At 27.3% G+C, this 22,327-nt stretch overlaps 1 protein-coding gene across 2 annotated transcripts in view; it reads left to right on the top strand.

Annotated features, from left to right (window-relative positions):
• LOC100214660 (PDZ domain-containing protein 8) overlaps window positions 1-22,002 on the top strand; it is a 45,513-nt gene extending 23,511 nt beyond the window's left edge. For both annotated transcript variants that reach the window (XM_065812586.1, XM_065812585.1), the window contains exons 7-18: window positions 5,307-6,072; window positions 6,662-6,778; window positions 7,591-7,697; window positions 7,864-8,011; window positions 8,127-8,170; window positions 13,981-14,050; window positions 14,122-14,216; window positions 14,298-14,538; window positions 14,646-14,714; window positions 17,242-17,304; window positions 17,744-17,857; window positions 21,476-22,002. In XM_065812586.1, coding sequence (XP_065668658.1) covers window positions 5,307-6,072; window positions 6,662-6,778; window positions 7,591-7,697; window positions 7,864-8,011; window positions 8,127-8,170; window positions 13,981-14,050; window positions 14,122-14,216; window positions 14,298-14,538; window positions 14,646-14,714; window positions 17,242-17,304; window positions 17,744-17,857; window positions 21,476-21,583 — 1,942 coding nt within the window. In that variant the 3' untranslated portion in view covers window positions 21,584-22,002. The remainder of the gene's footprint in view (window positions 1-5,306; window positions 6,073-6,661; window positions 6,779-7,590; window positions 7,698-7,863; window positions 8,012-8,126; window positions 8,171-13,980; window positions 14,051-14,121; window positions 14,217-14,297; window positions 14,539-14,645; window positions 14,715-17,241; window positions 17,305-17,743; window positions 17,858-21,475) is intronic.
• The last annotated feature ends 325 nt before the right edge of the window (window positions 22,003-22,327 follow it).

Raw genomic sequence — 22,327 nt, 5'->3', positions numbered from 1 at the left:
CTATAAAATGAACACTTTCTGGGCATGTCTTTTTGTTGTTTGTGTAGTATCCAGAATTTCCAGGCATGTTGTCCCCTGCAAAACAAAAGTATTTTTCGTCATCGATGACTAAAAGCGATTTTGTGTTATAGAGTTGGTTAACTAGTTTTCTGCTTCTTTTCTTTGCCTTTATTTGTTGTTCTATAGTGTATTTTGGAGTCTTTTCAAGTTTTCTATATTTAATATTCATTTTTTTTAACTGACGACCAATTGTCGATTGATTTACACCGAATTTAATACCTATTTTTCTCTGACTGACCCCTTTTCGATTGTTGACAAGTTCATTAATTCGGCTTTCTTTTCTCTAGTCCAGGATGTCGGACGACCAGGGTGCTTTCTATCAGAAAACGATTGAACAGTTTCAAGTCTTTTTAGGTTATCATATATTGTACTTTGAGCAAATCCTTCCTTTTCAAAATGATTTACGATTTTTTTTTTTATATTAGGTTTATTTACAAAAAACATTTTTAGTTGCTTTCGAAAAGATTCTTGTTCAGCTGCATTTAACCTCATTTTAAATAATTGTGTTTCAAATAATAAAGTTTATATTTTATAGAATGTTTATGCCTACGCATAAAACCACAAAAACTAATTATTATGCTCAAATAATGATATTAGGATTTGTCCGATAACTTCCGCATCACCCGTTATATGCATTAGACATTTAAAAAATATATTCCATGTCTTACTTTAAATAAAAAATGCCTAATGCAGTTTGATGTCATAAATCTTTCCTTACTTTTTTATAAAAAAAAATTTTTAACTTTTTTAAACTACTACAATAAAATAAATTACTGTAAAATGAGTTCAATTGACAAATTAACTCTATTAACTAAAACAGTTTAGTAATGTTATGTATATATATATTATGAAATGTTTTTTTTTTTAATGTTAAATAACTAAATTCAATATTACATTTTTAAAAATATTTAATATTAAATAATTTCTTTCTTTTCTCAACATTTGATTATATTCGTATATATTCTTGACATAGGTATAAATTTTCTTGACATTTGTATAAATTAAATAAAATATGTTTCTTTCTTTTTTTTATCATTTCTTAAAATTTTCATTATGGCTTCGCAACTAGTAATGATTTATTTAAAAAGTTATTGAGTAACAAATAAAAAGTATAATTTATTGCAAAAATAATATTTAAAAAAAAAAAGTTAATTACTATACCAGCAATTTTGTTGTGAAAGCAAAGATTATTTAAAATTTCTAAGTACCGTTTATTAAAATATATATCATTACACTTTCACTTGTCTTTTGATAAAAAAGTTTAACTTATGTTTTGTGCAAATTTTTGGGTGCATCCTTGGAACATGTTTACATGGAATTTAATTTTTAGTAAAAAAAAACAAAAAGGAGGAAGGAAAACCAATAAAAATTGAAATAAAAAATAAGCTTATTTTTTTTAAGAAATAAAAAAATTTAATTATTGAACAACAGTTGGTAATATGTTAAATTAAAATTGAAATAGAAGTAAAATTTTCTTTTTATTTTTATCTGAATTTATTTGTATTATATGTAAATAGGACTTATGTTAAATGAAATTCTCATTTAAACTTTTTTTTTAATTTTTTTACATACATTGTCATTCAAATGTTTAAAAGGTTTTTATATCATTGATTACTTATTTTATTGCTTAAAAGATACTTTAATCTAATTTAAATATTAAAAAATGATACAAAGCTTAACCGAAATTGCTTTAGGTGTATGTACAATTTAAAACACTTTAAAACAAGGGTATTCAGCAAAGGTCTTGAGCTATCCCTAAAAATAACTTTTGTTAGCTAACTTTTTGTTAGTTTCTAATTTTTTTTACAGTTTTATACATTGAAGGGTTCAGAACTTTAGAAAAAATATTTCTTAATAATGCTGTTTTATTAACCTTCATATTGCAACAACATGCTTAACATAGTTTTATTTTAGAAGATTGTTATTCAAATAAAAAGATTCAAAGAGTTTCAACTTAAAAAGACAAATTATTATAAAAAAATTGTTTAATAAAAAAAGTTTCAGGTGCTTATTATTTATAATTGGTGGAAATAGAAACTTAAATTAAAGAGTTCACAGAATTCGGTGAAAATTGTGAAAGTAGCTTCTTTTTTTTATTTATTTCTTTTTCACCTTTGTTTCCTAAGATAGTTCACTGTTACAAAATTTAGAAAAAAATTCAACCTGCTTTTCCCGAAAAAACCCTTAGAGGGATGGAAGTACACACATTCCTGATTCCAAAAATGTAAAAACTGAAATCAACATATTATGTCCAAGAAAAAAAATTGCGATTGAAATTTTATTCTATAAGCACATGACACAGAAATGGTAGCACACATTTTTTTTGCATTTTTACAGCACATTTAATTTGAAAAACTCTATAAAAATAAAGAAGTAATGCTAAATCTTCTGATTTGACTAATAACTTATTCTGAAAACATATTGAAGTAAATGAATTCTGGTCTTCGTTGGTTTTACATGTTTTTGCTGTTGTAGTTTACAATGCACGTCTTCAATTTGCTACCATAGCTAGGATTACTTGCGTCTCTTTTATATATTTTCCAGTGTTCAGCAAATGAGTGGTAAAGAGCTTCTGTTGACTGCTCACTGTATGATGTGAAAGAAGACTGCATGTACATTGGGTGTCACTGAAACATTTGACAAAACCAGATATGAGGTTCGAAATGCATCAATTTTTACTGCATAGTGTGGATCAAGCTCTTGTCCAAAGCAGACAGTCACAACTGCTCTAAATTTTCGAAGGGCATCAATGATACAAATAGCTTGGAATGCACAGTCAGTTTTTGCTAGTTTTTGAAGGATATCAACATTCTTCAAAAGCTTGTGGCATTCATTGCCAGCAAATTGACATCCATGATTGAGTTGTGGTTGAATATTTAGGAGTCTTGGCCAATCATTAGCTTTGGGCCAAATGTTTCTCAAGGCCATAAACAAGTGATTGATAACCCCAAGCATCAAGTGTAGCTCCTTTGGAGGTATGAGATCAAAAACAAGCTTTTGGTCAGGAAGATCAGTCAAAGGCATACGAATGACATTTTTGCAAAAATTTGCCTTTTTCAAGTCCAATCCTGCAGATTCAAAGTCTCTAAAGCTCTTTCTGATAGAGCCAAAAGTCCTAAGCTGCCCAGGAAATGAATGATGTTGACAATCAGCAGTACACCATGTCCAGGGGTGAGTGCTGGAGTATGCTTGTAAACCACAGACAATGTTTGCAACTTTTAAGTCACAAGAAGTTAAGAAGTTTGTAGAGTTGGCTTGAATCAATGAAAGCAATTGTCTGATGTTTTCATATGTTTCTGACATGTCTTCTGCAACTGCAACCAAAAGCTGTCGTTTAACTCCACTATCTTTAGCATGTGGTGCAGTGAGCAATCGCTTGCTTGGGGGAGAGTGACTGATACCACTTGTGTCAATTATTCCCAGACTGACTTTCAGGAATCCACCTCCACCAACTATTCCAAGCTTGACAATGTTGTCAGAGAATGATTGTCGAGACTGTTGAACTTCATTCAAAAGCTTTTTCAGGTCATTGCAATGAACAACAGTTTTTGACTTTTTGGTGTTAAAGCATTTTCAGTTTACACATCAATGTCAGTTTATGTGAAATGATCTAATAAATGTCTTCCAAAGGCATCATATTTTGTATGAAAATTGCTTTCAATAACTTTTGTTCTGCTGACTTGATTGATTGTTGATGCAAGTTTTTAAAACCAGAGTTTGACAAATTAGTATTCACCTGAACAGTAACAAGGTCTTTCACTATCATGATTGGAGCATTGTCAAAAAGTTTTTTGGCACTGGAAGATCCTAAAATACAGAACAATTAGTTGAATAGTGTAACAAAGCTTAATAAGATCTAAATTTCACTAAACCAATTTGGCAATAAATTTTAAATGATGTGGGGTTCTATTATTTTTATAGTAAATTTTATATCTTATAAAATTAAAATGATATTAACAATTTACCTTTTGTGATGGGGAGAGGTCTTCCACTATGTTGTGTAACTCTGATTGTTCCATGTGGAGATGCATCTTTTGAAGAAATCACTGAGGATGTAATTTGTTTTGCCAATGTTTGGTCTTTTGTCACAAGAGTTTGCAGATTTTTTCTAAATGCTGCCTGATTGCACTCATTGGGAAGGCCTCTGCCTACAAGTGCAAGACACTCTGAGGATCTTCTGTGAGTTTTTTGCTGCTGATGATGGCATTGGATCAGTACTGAGTGGATGCTTTTCATTTAATTTAAGCCTTCCAACTTTGCAAATAAAACAGTCACAGTTTTGTTCTCGTGTCTCTGGTCTGACTTGAATGTTCTTGTAGTTGAAGATAGGTGGCAAGAGGACAGGCTGGCCAGAATCCTTTTTCCTCAGTTTCACTCTGCAATTCTCACATGTTCCCTTTGGGACTCAAGTATCAGAGAAATCAATTGGTTTAACAAGTAGAGAATGAAGTTTTTCAATGATGAATGTTGTCACTTGTCTATCACACTTTTGAAAGCACAAGAAACAGACAACCTTCCTGTTGTCTTCATGTGATCTTGCAGAATTTAGCATTTTTAAAAATGCAAGTCTTTTTAAAATTCACCAAACTAAATTTTTGAGCACTTTAATTTGAAGTAGCACTTTCCCAGAATTTTAATTTGAGTACATTGTAGGGTTGTACTGTTTGTATTTGAGTCGAATATGCTTATGGTTTTAGATAGATATAATAAGTGAATTCTTTTACATAACTTTCAACTGAAAAACATACAAAATGGCTTTCCCAATATACTGTAAAATTATTGCCTATATTTTGTGATAATCAATTTGATGCAATGCTTTGCAATCTAACTAGGTGCTGTAATTAATTTAAAAGTCATCTTTTAGTTTTAATAATACTGTAAAAATGAAAAAATATTGTTCACTGTCACTTCAGTAAGATGTGCTAATAGAGTAAATTTCAATCGCAATTTTTTTTCTCTGATGTAATTTGTTGATTTCAGTTTTTACATTTTTGGAATCAGGAATGTGTGTACTTTCATCCCTCCAAAGGGTTTTTTCTGCAAAAGCGGGTTGAATTTTTTCTAAATTTTGTAAGGATGAGTTCCCAGTCCCTAGGATATTTGCTTTGTAATGTTCTATTTATATTTTTTTATGTTAGTTAAATTTTAGTCCTGTATTTTACTTAAGAGATTTATTCTATATTATATGATTATAATATTATATGGTTCTCAATTTGATTATTTATTGCAACATGTTGTATTTTCAGGTTTACTTTAAAACTTCAACGTCCCCCTACAAAAAAAAATCCAGATACATTAACAGCAAAACCTAAAGTTAAAGACACTAAAGATCAAGAGGATAATATTAATACTCAAGTCAAGGCTAAGGATGGGTTTGATTTTAACAGCATACTTTTACATGATGAAGATAGCGAAACTGAAGAGTTTGTTAACATTGTTGTTCATGAAATAGAAAAGGAATTGTGGCATGATGAAGCAACTAAGAAGTTTATTAATGAAGTAAAACTTTTAAGACATAATTCAACAGATATGAAAGATTCTTTGAATGTTGAAAGCAAAGTAGATATTTTGCCAGATAAAGTAAATTTAGTCACAAAGACATCTGATAAAAATTCTAAAAGCTCTTCTAATCCTATATCAAGTGAATTTAAGACATCTGCCATAAAAAAAAAGAGACGGTTTTCTTTAAAAAATAGTTTCAAGAAAAAAGCTTTTAAACTAGAACCAGTTATTGAATCAGATAGCTGTGAAACTTCAGATCATTCATCATTTAGTGCTGACTCAAGAAGTTCTAATAAAGAACAAGGGGATGAGATTTATACATCTTCAGATACCAAGTTAAGTAAGTTTTCTGAAGCAGATGATAAACTGGAAACTAAGAACTTGTGCTCTAAAGATTGGGATAATATTTCACAGCAAACTGCTGACATAAATGTTGAAAATGAATTTACTCAAACTGAAGACGATAAAGAACCTACAGGCCAACGAACATCAATTGCCAGTGCTAACCAGGTTTATTTTTGAGAAAATATATATCTTTAATCTAATAAAAAACATAATGTAAAAAAATATATATCTTTACTATAAAACATATATATAAATATATATATATATCATTTATATATCCACACACACATACACAATTATTTTTTCATTTTGGCTTTTTTCAGATCTGCTAGTGAGGTTGGGTTTTGTTAAGAAACTTCTGCTTTCAATTTTACATAACAGTTTTTGATGAGGTTTATATTGGATGAATGCCTAATTAACTGTGGACAATTATGTTAATTGCTATCATTCATTCAACATTAGCTTTTCACATAAAAATTTAAAAAAAATTCAATATCTTCTAAATTTAACAAAGCAATATTTTTAGTTAGCTAAGTCTTAAATTTAATAATTAAAACTAAAATTTCATTTTTCTTCACAGCTTTTCTATTAAAATGGATATAAATATTTTTTTGTTCAAACATGGTGACAATTTTGGCACATACTGTATACATATATATATATATATATATATATATATATATATATATATATATATATATATATATATATATATAATTTTTTTGAAGATTGTATTTAAACTGTTGGTGTTTAGGAACCTGTTTGGAATGAAATCTTTTCATTTGATGTTGAGAGAGAACACAAGTTTCTAAACATTTGTGTATGGGGGAAATGTGAAGATGCTTTTGATAAGGATCTGCTATTAGGATATGTAAGTTTATTATATAGTATATATGAACATGACTTTTGCATTATTCAAGAGAATCATTATGTACAGAATTGAACATTCTTAAAAGTGTTACAAAAAGTAAGTATTTAATTAGTCAATATATTTTTAATTCTGTTATTGTAACTGGAAAACAAGAAAACACTTTTTGATCCAAAAGCCATTTGTTGCTGTGCTTTGAATGAATATTTTTGTTATGTTTTGAAAGTAGATTTTAAAATTTTTATCTTTAAAATTTACATTGTACAATAAAAAAAATCTTTTATTAATGTGTTTTAAAAAGACTTGTGTTTTGTAAAAACCTTTTTTGTTCTTCAGGGATTATCTTTTTCAGGATATTGTCAGAATTCCAGATATTTTTTTAACTTTTATTTTTTCCAGATTTCCAAAAGGTTTTGTGTAAATATAAATTTAAATATTTATTTTTTCAATTTATTTTTATATTTTTTCTGTCATTACCCAAAGAAAAAGGAATTTTCTTTTATCTGATGGTTTTCTAAAAAATTGAGAAAATTATTAGATTTAAGCTAATTAGCTTTAATCTAATGAAAATCAGTAAAACATTTTGCAATAAAAATGAAAGAATAAATCTGAAAAACAGCTGAAATTTATGTTCATTATATTTGTCCTAATTTAGCTAAATTAGGACAAATATAAGGAAAATAAATTCTGGATATTTTTCAGATTTTTTAATGCAAAATCTTTTCAGGATTTTCAGAATATTACCTGAATGATCACTGGTTCTCAATAAAATTTTTTGTGTTTTAAAAGGATTTTTTTTGTTTTTTGTGGTTTAGGTTTCAATTCCACTAATGGATTTGTCATTAGAATGCTTATCAACTAAATCTAGAAAAAGTATCCAGACATTTCTTCTTGCAGTCACTGAAAGTCGTTCAGCAATCAGGTCTTTTGTTTTTTATATTAAAAAATAAAGTTGTGATATAATTACAATGACATACTATTTGGAAATTTTTGAATGAATTCAAAAAAGATTTAATACTAAAAATTTAATAATTGAATGCAATTAAACTAATAATACAACAATCAAGATTTTTTAAATATATTTACAGTCGTTCATATCTTCGTGTTATGATGCCTGGTTTAAATCATAATCAGTGCAATGGAGATATAACTTTAGCATATAAGTATGTTTCATTGGTTCCAGAAAATGACTTGAAAAATCTTGAAGCCAACCAGGTTGAAGAGGACAACAAGAAGGTATTTTTGATATGTAATAAATTATATTTTGAGTAAATAAAAATTATTTATATTGTAAATAAAACTTATCATTCAATTTAATCACAAAGAAGATATTTATTGATTACATTTTTAGATGGGATTCACAAAGGTTGATGATAAAGATTCTAATGGCATTATGTAAGATTTAAATTTTTTATTTGTTGTTAAGTTTTATGCTTATAATAATAATAAATATTGGTTATCCAGACCTGTATAACTCCAACAGTTAGGTCCGGGTAACCAACAGTTAGTGTTCCACACCAACCATTTCTATACCTGTTCTTTATGTCTCATTACTTCAATGAATTTTTGTAAACACTAGAAAAATAATTTAAAAATTTTTTGGTTTGGGTTAACAGTTAACTTTTCAATAGTTTAAAACTTCTTATCATAAACAGAGGGGGAGGGGGAGAAAGACGCTTAATAATTTTTATGGTCTTTTCTGCATTCTTAGAGCTTAAAAAATATAATAGCATAATAATATAAATATAAAAATAGCATTGATTTAGTTTCATCTCTATACTGCATTATATGATTTCAATTTTAAAGCAATTATGACACACATATAAATAAGCTTCTTTTAAGCAAAGTATAGACTTTCATTTCAGAGACAAATATACACTTTCACATCACAGACAAATATACATTTTCACATCACAGACAAATATACACTTATAAAAACTAAGCAGTTACAAAAAAATCTTAGCCAGCAAGTTAATTACATTGGAAGAAATGTCAAAAAATACTTAAAACAATGTGTTAATAACGCAGCTTTGATAGTCATAGATGACCTAGAACATAATAAAATTTACTTAATAAAACATTATAAGAAGAAAAAGTTGAATATAAAAAATAACAGCCTTCTTTATTTTACTCAATAAATTTTTGAATGTAGACTTCCATAAACAACACAAAAAAAGATTACAAGTTTCTAAAATAAAAAAAGTTGAAGCAACAACAAAAAGCTTTCTTCCAAAATTTTGTAACATTTATTAACATTCTTAAATTTTAAGGATGTTTTATAAGCAGTATATTCTTAAACCAGTGTGTTGTAAAAAAAAAAAAAAAAGATCACTAAACTGCACAAAGTAAAAAAATCAATCAGACAAATGTTAAAATGTCAAAAAACATAAGATGTAAAACAATATTTAACAAAAAATTAAAAACATAATAACAGGTTGCTTTTTTAAAATGATCAAAGTGTTCATGCAATTTTGTTCTGAGCTCATAGGCAAATTGACGACAATGGTTCTGATATTTAAAGTTTATCAAAAGCTACAAATTAACAAAAAAAGTTATTATTTTTCTATTAGGTTGAAGACATTTTATTGTATGCTTTATTATTTACATGAACCTTACAATGTTGAAAAATTTCAACTTGTTTTTGTCATAAACATTTGAAGATTTATTTTGGTTGCAATTTTTGAGGGGGAAAAAAAGGGAAAAGAAAAACAAGATAATTGAATTTCTATTGCGAGATATCTAATCAATTTTTTGAATATGTTAAAATGTCAAATTTCAATTCAATATTGAATTTAATTTCTTTTTTAATTATAAGCTATTTTTATTATTATAAACACTTTTTTTATTGTTATACTCTTTTATTTTTAAATTCTCTGAATATATTTTTATTTTCATTTATGACATGTTTGTGAAAAAATTAAGTGTGGGTATTGTGGCCATGTATTAGGTATTGAGGCTTTGGTCAATATTCGGTAGTGGAGAGAGCAGTTAATTTTAAAGTAAAGAAATTTTTTAGTCAATTTATTATTTTATGTTTTTGATAAAGTTTTTGAATATTTGATCAGGGTTTGAGTATGATGAAGGGGTTTAAATCCTTTATTATTTTTTTTATTTTCTATGTATATATAAGTATATATGTATATATATATATATATATATATATATATATATATATATATATATATATATATATATATATATATATATATATATATATATATATATGTATATATATATATACAGTGGTGTGAAAAATATTAAGACCATTGTCGAAAAAGTGAATTTTTTAAATATTTCTTAAAAAGAAACACACACACACAATGTCATAAAATGAGCCTAGTTCAGTATTTTGTGGATGCTCCTCTAGCTGCAACAAGTTTTTTAACCCTCTTAGGCATCCCATCAATCAGTCTTGGACACATGTCTTGTATTTTTGGATCATGTGTCCAAACCTCTATGAGCGCCTCAATCAATGCGACTGTTGTTGTTGGGTTTCTGTCGGCAATTCTCTTTTTGACTATCATCCATAAGTTTTCAATTGGGTTCATGTCAGGTGAATTACCAGTCCATGGTAGGATAGGAACATTATTATGGTTCAGAAAGTTTGTAACAAAGCATGCCATATGACACGGTGCGCTGTCTTGTTGGAAGATGAAACCACCATCAGGAAAATGAATTGGAAATTGAGTTAGAAGTTTTTCCTCCAATATGTTGGTGTATTGATGTTGATCCATTCTGCCTTCAACAATTCTAAGGGGTTCGACACCATGAGAACTTATCATCGACCATACCATTACTGAGGTAGGATGCTTGACGATCTTCACCAGACATTGCGGTTGAAATTCTTCCCCAGAACAACAACGCACGTACTGACATTTATTGTCGAGTATCTCGAATATAGACTCATCACTGACACAAATCTAAAAATACAAACACACTGTAAAATTCTTGAGCATACATTAGATTAACATCCTGTAATCACTGGTTATATGTTTACTTCATTTTGCATGATACATAACCATTGCTACAATATTCGATATGGATATAAAACAATTAGACTAGCATATAATGTATGATATTAAACATCATTATTACATGAAAAAATATGCTAGATTTTGCTTCAACTTAGAATACATGATTGTAAATTCTTATATAAAAAATGATACCTTTCTCCATTGTTCTGTGGTTCAATCTTTGTGATCCATGGCCCACTGCAACCGTTGCGTTTGTTGAGCATTGGTCAAGAGCAGTTTTTTGCATGGTCAACGTGCTACAAATCCATCTTGTATTAGACATCTCCAAACACAACTTGCTGAGACATTGATCTGGTGCTCCTGCAGTACACAATTGAGCAGCTTGCTGGTTATTCTTCTGTTTTTTCGACAGTTTGCAAGTAGAACCCATTTTGCACATGGCGTAATGATTTTCGGCCTGAAGTGGAATGTCTTGGAAAGGATGTAAAACCTTGTTTCTTAATGGTAAAAACTGCTGTTTTACTTAGTCCACATTTCTTGGCAATTTCCAGTTGTGAAAATATTTCCAACTTTAATATTGCTTCAACTTTGCCTCGCTTTCTGGGACTAGGATCAGCAACTTTACCCATATTTTGAAAATATAATATAATCTGACAACAAAAAATTCTTAAATAATCAAAATCACACATTTAAAATCAGAAAAATATTAAACTGCATCACTATCACCAGCAATAATCTAACTAATATTCACTTAAAGGTCGTTGGAACCATAGATATTCACTTTTCCACAACTTATGTTTCACAAGGCAAAATATACCAAATGTTCACTAAAACACATAATTCTTTAATAAAAGTTAACAGATTCAAATTCAAATCAATAATTTCAATACTCAGCCACACCCACAGGATGTTGATGATAAAATAAAGCAATGCTGCCACATTTTTAAATCTAAAAAGTGGTATCAACTAATAAAAAAGCTTTTTTTCTCAGTGGTCTTAATATTTTTCACACCACTGTATATATATATATATATATATATATATATATATATATATATGTATATATATATATATATATATATATATATATATATATATATATATATATATATATATATATATATATATATATGTATGTATGTATACAACCCTCACAATTAGAGTCAGTATTCGGCAATGCCGACCGTAAATTATTTGAGGTTGGCAAAAAATTGCCATCCTCATATCTATGCTTTATGGTGACTCCTTTGTCTCAAATTTATTTTGCTGACCTGATGCCGACCTCTAACAGTTTGAGGTCAGCAATTTATTTGACCTCATTTTTTTCTAATTCCAAGGGTTGTTTATATATATATATATATATATATATATATATATATATATATATATATATATATATATATATATATATATATATATATATATATATATATATACATATACACACATATATATACACATATATATGCACATATATATATGCACATATATATGCACATATATATATATATATATATATATATATATATATATATATACACACACACGCACACACACATATATATACACACACACACATCTCTATATATATTATAATATATATATATATATATATATATATATATATATATATATATATATATATATATATATATATATATGTATGTATATATATTGTAATATATTATAATATATAATATTATGCCAGTTTGAAATTCTTTTATAATTTTTTACAAGAAACATTGTTTGTTTAACAAAAGGATTGTTTTTGCAAGACGTGGTTCTTTTTGCAGTGAAACAATACCCCTTTTCTCGTTGAAATATCAAAAAAATTTATATATATAAAGTCTGCATAATATAAATTATTGTCAACATAAGTTAAAATAAGCATAATAAATATTATATTAGTTTCAAATAGTTTCGGGTTTTTTATTTTGAAAAGGATTTTTTAGTTTTGCAGCGCATTGTTTCAATTAATGGATTTGAATCCACACATAAAGTTATTAAAATGGTGTTCCACAAGGTTCCGTTCTTGGACCGTTATTGGTTTTGTTATATATAAATGATTCATCTTGTTCTTTTATATATCAACAAATCACTTACGACTCTTTGGAAAAAAGTTAATCAAGATCTTCATTGCTTATGTAACTGGTTAAATAGTAATCGTATTTCATTGAATGTCAATAAAACTGAATACATTATTTTTCATTCCCCTCAAAACTATTGGTAATATTAAAATTAAAATTAACGGAAAAAAACTTTTTCCATCAAAATATATAAAATATCTTGGAGTATATCTTGAAAACCTTAGTATAATCAACTGAATCATCTTTAAAAAAACTTATACGAGCTATACGAATGATTTCTTCTTCTTTATTCTCTTCTCACCTTTGCTATTGTTGTATTGTTTGGGGTCAAAAAAGTAACTTTTTACTTAATAGAATTGCTAGTTTACAGAATTTAGTTTAAAGAAATGAAATTCACAATCATCACACCAGGGATACAGAAAATAGTAAGCTATACTCTTCTTTTTTCAACACAATTAAATATGGTAAGTTTTCCATTAAACAACAATGTATTTCCCAATGGAACCAGTGTATTCCTGCATTCATAAAAAAGTTTAAAAAAAAAATATCGCCTTGTTATGGATTATTTACTGCTCAACATAATTCAATTTTAAAATGTATTGTTTGAGTGTATTTCTTTATAATTTCTCTCTGTACTGAAGTTGTCTTTGATATATAATTTCTTTATCAAAAAAGTGGTTTGATTTTTGCTTTATTTATTATTTATCTATTATATTTACTTATTATTGTGTTATTATTGCTACATTTTGTTATTATTACATTTAATCATTATCTATGATATGTACATACAATTTATACTTATTCTTTTTATACAATTTATAATTATTCTTAAAATTATTATACAATTTATAATTATTCCTAATATTATTGATACTTTATTGTTGTTGTTATTATTTTGTATTATTACTATAATTTTTACATATATCATTATTATTTGTTTAACAATCTTTTCATTTATTTCTCTCTTATTCATATTTTTTATATTTTTTAGGTGTCACTTCAATGACTAGTTTGTAACTATATGAGTGACACCTAACCAAATTCTATTAATTTATGATGAGCATTTGTAAATTTTTATTGATATGGTTGAAAAAATATATATATATATTAATGTTTTTTGTTTAAAATATTTTTTTAATTGCAGACATAAAGAGCACAATTTTATTGGAACTGAGTTCTATTTTCCTACTCGCTGTGAATATTGCCAAAGAAAGGTTAGGTTTTGGAATAAATATTCATTGCTTGCCCACTAAATATAGTTAAAAGAAGAAAAGATTATTTTTAGGTGTGGCGTAAAGTAGCATTTCAATGTCGAGTTTGTGCTATGGTTTGTCACAAAAGATGTTTGCAAAAAGCACAAAGTTATACGTACTGCACAAGGTGCTGATACATACAACTACTTTAAAGCTTTCTCTTTTTAGAAATCTTATAAGTATTTTAATAATGATTTTTTTTTATTAGTTATGGAGTTCGAGCAAAGCCTCCAGTTTGGCAAAGTTATAATCCACCTACAGTTGAAACTCAGGATGGTCCAATAATTGACCAATCAAGAATTACTACTGTTGGTTCAGAACCTGAGTTTCAAAATTCAAATGATTCTTGGAATATACCTGAAGAATATGATCTTTTTCTCGGTCATGAAACCTTTAATACTGAAACTACATTAAGAAGAAGGTTTTCTAATGATAGCTCAGGAACTAAGGTTTTGAAACAATTTTTATATATGTACAAGTTTAGGTTTCAAATATTTGATGTGTTTTTATGAGCTAAAGAATTATACATTATTACAAATCACCTTTTAATACACAGGTTTTAGAAACAGATTTTCAACAAAGTTTAGATGACTCCATCTCAAGAGCAAAAGTGACTGCGAAAGAGGTTTTTTTTTTTTTTTTTTTAATGGACCCATTTAAATATAACAATGTGAAATTTATGCATCACTCTATGTAACACTGTGAAACACAAACCTTGACAAACAGGGCTGCTACATAGAGAAATAAATTAAGCGTGGTACTACCAGGGACTTGATAGAAATCGAACTCAGAACTTCTCACTTATGGCCTAAGTGCTCTACCTCTAGACCACTACCGCAGTTATCAAAGGTCGGTTATTTTGCCAATTCAGCATCAATCTTTTAATTCTCTCTGCAGTTCGTTAATCTGTAAGGAAAAACCAATTGTAATAAAAATATAAAAGAAACACTAATTAACCTAATAAAAATGCCACTGATTGGAAAATTACTTGTTATCATAATAGTTTGTTAAGATAGTTAATATACTAAAGTTAAAATAGTACATATATACAAATACAATGTACAAATCAACATTTTCAAAAAATTTTTTTAAAAATAATTTAAATTTTATGGGAGTTTCTCTGGGAAATTCACATAAAATATTTCTGTATATTTCCTAGCATATCAAAAGTACTATTGACTTATTACTCTGAATGTACTCTATTATGGTAGTGTAATGTTATTAACTGCTAACTTTTACCAGAGTATATTGATTTTTAAGCAAGCATGCAGTTCAGAACGGCTAGTAGTAGTACTGTATTACTTTAATTTTCAAATTTTCAAGTGTACTAGTTAAAAAATGAAAGAGTTGGAAAAATTGTACACACATGAAAATCATCAAGATGAATTTATTGGATTGGGTCTTGAAAAAAGTTTACCTGTTGGTTCAAAACCTTTGTTAAAAGAAGATATTTGTAACTCCAAGAAATTGACAATGTTAGTGGAAACGGATTGTCCTTAACCCATGATGTTTTTAACACAATTTTAATAGAACTTAAAGAAAATGGGAGAGAACAAGAATTCAAGCCAGATAGCAAATATCACAACTATTTTTTGAAAGTGTTTGTTGAATAGAAAAGTATAAAGAAGACAGGAAAAAGATGCACAGAGAAGATATGTGAAATGTTTAGGACATCAATAAATTAGCTGTATGATATTTCAGCGTCTTAAGTCTATGAAGTATTATGGGGATCTTAAGTTTCAAGTTGGAAAGAGGAATGGCTGTTCTTACAAAACCAGTGGAGATATCCACATGTAAACAAAATTACTTATGTAGGTTTATTTTATTTTATTCCTGGTATACAATATGTAAAATTTTTTATCTATTTGCTTTTAAGTTTGGTCCTTTTAAAATTTAGCAATTCTTTGGGGTGATATTCAACAATTTCCCATAAAAACTGTTTTTGTATTTCTATTTTATAATTCATAACACTTATTGAATCAGTTATACAGCACATTTTTGATAGATCATTCACTGCCTTCACATGCCATTTTTCTCAATAGTTGTTCTCAAACTGATAGTTGAATTCAGTACAATGTTCTAGCAACTATTTGGTTGTTCAAAAGAGAGAAGTCTGTTCGAAAACACACATCACATGCTACAATTAAGTACCAGAAGTGTCGGTTGCTTTTATAGCTGCATTTGCAACTTGTATTTAATATTTATTAAAATATTAAAGCTGCATTTGCAACTTGTATTTAATATTTATTAAAATATTATAGCTGCATTTGCAACTTGTATTTAATATTTATTAAAATATTATAGCTGCATTTGCAACTTGTATTTAATATTTATTAAAATATTATAGCTGCATTTGCAACTTGTATTTAATATTTATTAAAATATTAAATACAAGATTGTTATATGTTCGCTTTTCAACATTAAATTCTTTCTTATCCTGTTTATATCATTCTTGAAAACTGAAAAATTTCAATCTTTGCAGGATACAAAATGGATCCGTTAAGTGTGATGAGCTTCTCTGCTGCTTCTAGTTTCACCTAATGTATTTCTTTTAGGCCTCAAAAAGAAGTATCGGCATCAATTCACTCCTGATAATCATTGTGAGGCAGCAAGTTTTTTCTATATTAAGTAGAAAGTATTTTCTTCAGTAAAATACATATAAATAGGTGGCCAAATTGAATAAAATTGTTTTTTTCAGGATCTGAAAAAAACAACTTCAATATGGACAGATGCACTAAAGAATTTTTTGTAAAATAAACTCTGAATTTTTTTCATATATTATGTGAACAAGTCAGTAGAATTAACTTTTTGCTTAAGAGCTTTTCTATTTGAACACAAACTCATCATTCTGTGTAAAGGGTATAGATTATAGATTTATTCGTCTACATAAAGCAACCTATGATTTATGCATCAATATTTGCATAGCAGCATATATTTGCATAGCAGCATATATTTGCATAGCAGCATATATTTATGCATTCAGTTATGTAGAGCAACAGGATTTATGTATTACAAAACAATAAATGGTTGACCATTGCAAAAAATTTTGCTTAAACTGTTTTTTTGTTTTTTTTTAATTTTATTTTTTTATAGCAACATCTTTTTAATCATTTATATATAACAACATAAAAAATGTGTGTGTTTGTTTACAGGCTGGTCGAGAACTATGTGCCAGTCTTGATGAAGAAGACAGAGAGTTATATCTTCAAAGAAAAGTAAGTATCGCTAATAAAATTAAGACAAAAGAAAACAATGAGTTATATCTTCAAAGAAAAGTAAATTTAGTAACACTAATAAAGTAAATTTTTTTTAATTTATCAAAATGTTTTTAAGTTGTATTGTATATTTAAACATGTTTTTTCAGGAGGATTGCCAGTTTTTATAAGTTTTTTTAAGTTACATGTAAAATGATCTAAAAAAATCAAAACATTTTTATATTCTGTTTGGATTTGTTCAATAGCCAGAGATTAAGTTTTGAATATAAAAATTTATTTTTTTTAGTTACATTTGAAAATAAATATTGTGTGTGTTTGGATTATGAAAAGAGTTATACCAAAGATTTTTTTCTAGGGAAGAGGGAGGGAGATTTAAGTTATCTAGGAAAGAGGGGATGAAGAATTAACTTATCTATAAGTTTTTATTTTTAATTTTTAGTTAGAAGAGTTTCAGAAAGTGATATTGGCAGAGCGCTACAATCAAGAATATCTCAAAGAAACTGTCAACAGCACAGTGCAAAGTAAAATGAAAGAAAGTGCTGTTGAAAAATTAGTATGTTTTGTTTGTTTGTTTTTGGTACAAAATTATTTTGGTAAAAAATAAAATATAAATTCTAAAAAAAATTGTAAAAATAAAATACTAGTTCATAATGTTTACAAAAATCTTTATATCAGATAATGACCTTAGATTAACATGTGTGTATCAATATAAGAAGTGAGGGAAATTTTTCCAGATGACAAAGGATATAGAACAATTGTATTTAATTTTTTGTTTTTTTTTTAATCAAATGCACATCAGTGTCAATAACAGCTTCTGCATTTCTGAAAAAACACCTACAGTATTATTTTATTTTGTCAGACAATTATTCAATTACACTGTCCACCAAAATTTGATAAATTTTTTTTTTTTTAAAAAAAACAGTTTTATTTGTATTTTGTTAATTTTGGTTGCCAAATTCAAAGTTTGCTTTTGTTTTAAAGTTTAAACTGTAAATTTTAGTTAAAAGCTATTTTCTTTTTTATAAAATATTTACAAATCACATAAATAGTCTTTTGTTGATAATAATTCTATTTGGATTGAATATGCACATGTTATGTAAATTTCGGTATTACCAGTACTTAAGTAAAATAATCTTGCCTCTATCATCTCAAAAATGATTCATCACACTGGGTCTTCTTTGAGAGAACTCTAAATCATGCACCAAAGTCCAGCAGTAGTCAGCAAGTAATGAAGATGAAGGTTTTCCTTTATAACACTTTCTATCTCACTGATTTCTCGATGAAATTATTCACCACGTTCATCAGGTACATCACAATTGTTTTCAAAAGAAAGAAATAAGATGAGAATCCATAAAATTAAGAGCAGCAATTTACAGCATTTCATAGTTCATGAGAGAGATTCAAAATTTACAGCTTAATGTTGTCCAAGAAAACCATTGCAAACACAAAAAGGCGGTCATGCTCATTTTTAAACTGGTGTCATTTTAGCATCAAAGTGCTATTTTGCAGCCCCCTGATATCATAGCCTCATCTAAGTGCTTTTTTGCAATCCCCCGGTGTCATTGTGTCATCAAATGCTATTTTTCAACCCTCAAACTTATACTTGACTTTATAATCTTGTGTTTGCTTTCTTAAAGTTGTTTGATAAGTATTTAATATGTTTTTAATAATGATTATGAACAATTTATAGATAGATTTGATCAGTTACCAAGCAGATATTTGTAAACATAATAATGTCAAAAGAGCTTTTCATGATATTTTCGTGACAATAAATTTGGTGAATTTGGAATTATAAAAATTGTATTAATCAAAAAGAAAAAATTAATTATATTATGAAGAAAATTCTTTAGAATATACTTAAAATTTTTAACTAAAAAACTTAAAGTTAAAAATGGTGCAAAATCATTTATTTATTTTTTTAATTTTAATTCACTCCCAACAAGGCTGCAAGGAACCACTATTAAGTTGGGAGTTACTAGAAAGAAAAATAAGAAAAGTAATAGAGCAAGAAAACCATTGACAGAAGACTTGAAAGGTGGTAGGTTGGATGAGTCAAAGGTTGGATGGGAAAGAGTTCCAAAGGGTTGAAGTGTGGGGAAAAAAATAGACAAATAAAAGTTTTTAGAGCATGCAGGGGTAGATGCAGTAAAAGAAGTAGACTTTGCTGAACAACAAGTCAAGCAAGAATAAATTTTAGTTGATAAACTAGAGATAATAGCAACCATGATATTTATAGAAAAGACAAAAAGATGCAACTTTATGACCATAGGCAAGAGGCTCAAGCTTGGCAGATAGAGCGGGTCCAACTACATTTACAATGCGTTTTTTGGCCTTGTCTAGAAAAGAAAGAGCATCATTAGAAGAACCAGCCCTAATATGACAACTGTGTTCCATACAGAGAGGAATAAGAGATTTATAGAGGTAAATAGAATGAGGAGGAAGAAAATCGCGAGCACGATAAAGAGAAGCAACCTTAGCAGATGCTAATTTAGCAATCAATTGTACATATCGTTTCTATGAAGGGTCAGTGTTAAACAATAATCCAAGAAGATGTAAAGAAGAGAACTCAGTGAGAGGTCATTGCAGCAATAACATAGTTCATTTTCCATTTGAAAAAATAGAACAACATTTTGTGAACATTCGCAATAAAATGATATTATGACACCTTTTTATAACAAGTTTTTCTCTTTTAATCTTGATGCTAGCAGGTTGCTATGATCTTATGATGCTAGCAGGTCACTATAATTTTTAGTCAGCTTCAGATCTCTGATCAAATCATATAATTCAAGTTTTGAAAACAATTGAGTATTGAGAAAAATGAGATTAATGAATGTTTTTCCAGATTAATGAATGATTTTTCATTTCATTCAGATAAAATCATTTATAATATATAGATTAACAATACAATGTTTTAAAAAATATTTAATGTAAATATTATTTATTAACATTTTTTAAACAGTATTTTTCTCTTTATTTATTTATTTTTTTTTTTCCTCCACTTCAACCACATAATTTGTCTATTCACATTTTAAGTGTAGATAAGCAGTTGTAAATTGTATTATAATATCTATTTCACTGTTTAAAATTGTATTATAATATCTATTTCACTGTTTAAAATTGTATTATAATATCTATTTCACTGTTTAAAATATCTATTTCACTGTTTAAAATTGTATTATAATATCTATTTCACTGTTTAAAATTGTATTATAATATCTATTTCACTGTTTAAAATTATTATGATGTGTTTGGATCTCTGGGTCTCTTTAATGCACTGTTCAGTGCATTGAAGGGACTCAGATAATCAAAAGTCATCAAAAATAGTTTAGTAGTAATATCAAAGACACCTTATGAGAAACATTGTTAGATGAAATTTAAAACTTGATTTTAAATTTTATTAGATTCGGTAGATTTGCTCAACAATTTTATAACAATTAACAAATTTAAATAATTGATTAATAAAAGTTTATGTTAGTTGGAAATATTTTGTTACAATTTTCGATACGAGATCATATTGCAAATGAGATCATGATTGTCTGTTGTTGATATTTCCAGTTAATAAAAATTCTGTAGGCTTGCTTGTTTGTTTTTTTTCCAGTTTGTAAAAGTTTGTATGTTTGTACATATTTTGTAGGCTTACATGTATGTAAATATTCTATAGATTTGTATGTTTGTAAACATTCTGTTAGTATGTTTGTAAATCACTCGATGATGCCGTGATTTAATCTCTGTCTGAGTTTAGTTTTTTATAATTTGATGAGCTAAAATATGGTAATTAAGATGTCCTTAATGTTTTATAAATTTCTTTTTAGAATTTTTATTAATACATACAATAACACAATTAAATTTGACATTTGTTTTTAAGCTCTTTTACATAAAGCCAGATAAGTTAACCAGATAAGATAACCAGATAACTTTGGAGAATTTTAATAATTAAATCTGATAATTTATGTTTCTATGTAGTCCTTTACAAGATTCTATGTAGTTCTTTACAAGCATCTATGTAGTTCTTTACAAGCTTCTATGTAGTTCTTTACAAGTTTCTATGTAGTTCTTTACAAGCTTCTATGTAGTTCTTTACAAGCTTCTATATAGTCCTTTACAATCTTTAAAACTTAAACGAATTTATAAAAAAATTCATTTATTAATCTTATAAACAATTTTTTTATAGCGCAAATCAGAAGACAGAGTTCAAGGTTTGACCCTGTTGATGATTCAATACGGAGCTGCTCTCAACGAATGTTATGTTAAATCACATCCGCAACAGTGTGATCTGTGATGTCATATTAAAACTGGAGTGTAGTTACTATTTTTTGGTCCATATATCTTTATAAAAATGTTAAAAGCAAATCTGCTACATTCTTTAAAATCGTCATACACTAATGAAAACACTATATTCTAGTCATACTGCGCAAATCTTATTGTAAGCGTTAAAAATGAAAATTATTTTTTACATAAATTTTTATAAAGTTGTATTATTTTGACAGGAAAACAAATCTTATGACACTTTTCATAACTTACATTAGTAAGGTAATCTTTTAAACGTTTTAAGTGAATAATTTTGAGGTATGAATTTTTTTTTTTTTTTTAATATTTATTATACAAATACATACTTATGAGTTTGATGTTATATATATTATATAAAAGAATTTTAGATGTTTATTTTTAGATGAAATAAAAAGTTTTGTAAATGAAAAAGTTTGAAGTGGTGTTTAACATATTTAATATATTTATAACCAATAGTTTATTACTCTAAAATCCTGTGACGCGTTAGCTAAGGGGCGGATGCATACTACATAAAAGGAAAATATTTATTTTTAAATAAGAAAAACATTCTACAATGAGCATTTGTTTTAACTTTTTGTATTTTGTGTTTTAAGAAGGGGTGTATCGGAATGACAATTTTAAAATCCGGTCGGAACTGAATTTGCCAGATTTGATTCAATAAAATTTTGGCTGAAACAAGAATTATATTTATATTATTTTTTACCTTCAAGATTAAAGTGAAAACCTGCACCTCAGC

Source organism: Hydra vulgaris, chromosome 12, assembly GCF_038396675.1.
Source record: "Hydra vulgaris chromosome 12, alternate assembly HydraT2T_AEP".
Classification (NCBI taxonomy): domain Eukaryota; kingdom Metazoa; phylum Cnidaria; class Hydrozoa; order Anthoathecata; family Hydridae; genus Hydra; species Hydra vulgaris.
The sequence above is the reverse complement of the archived record's forward strand: the minus strand, read 5'-3'. Positions and strand labels throughout refer to the sequence as shown.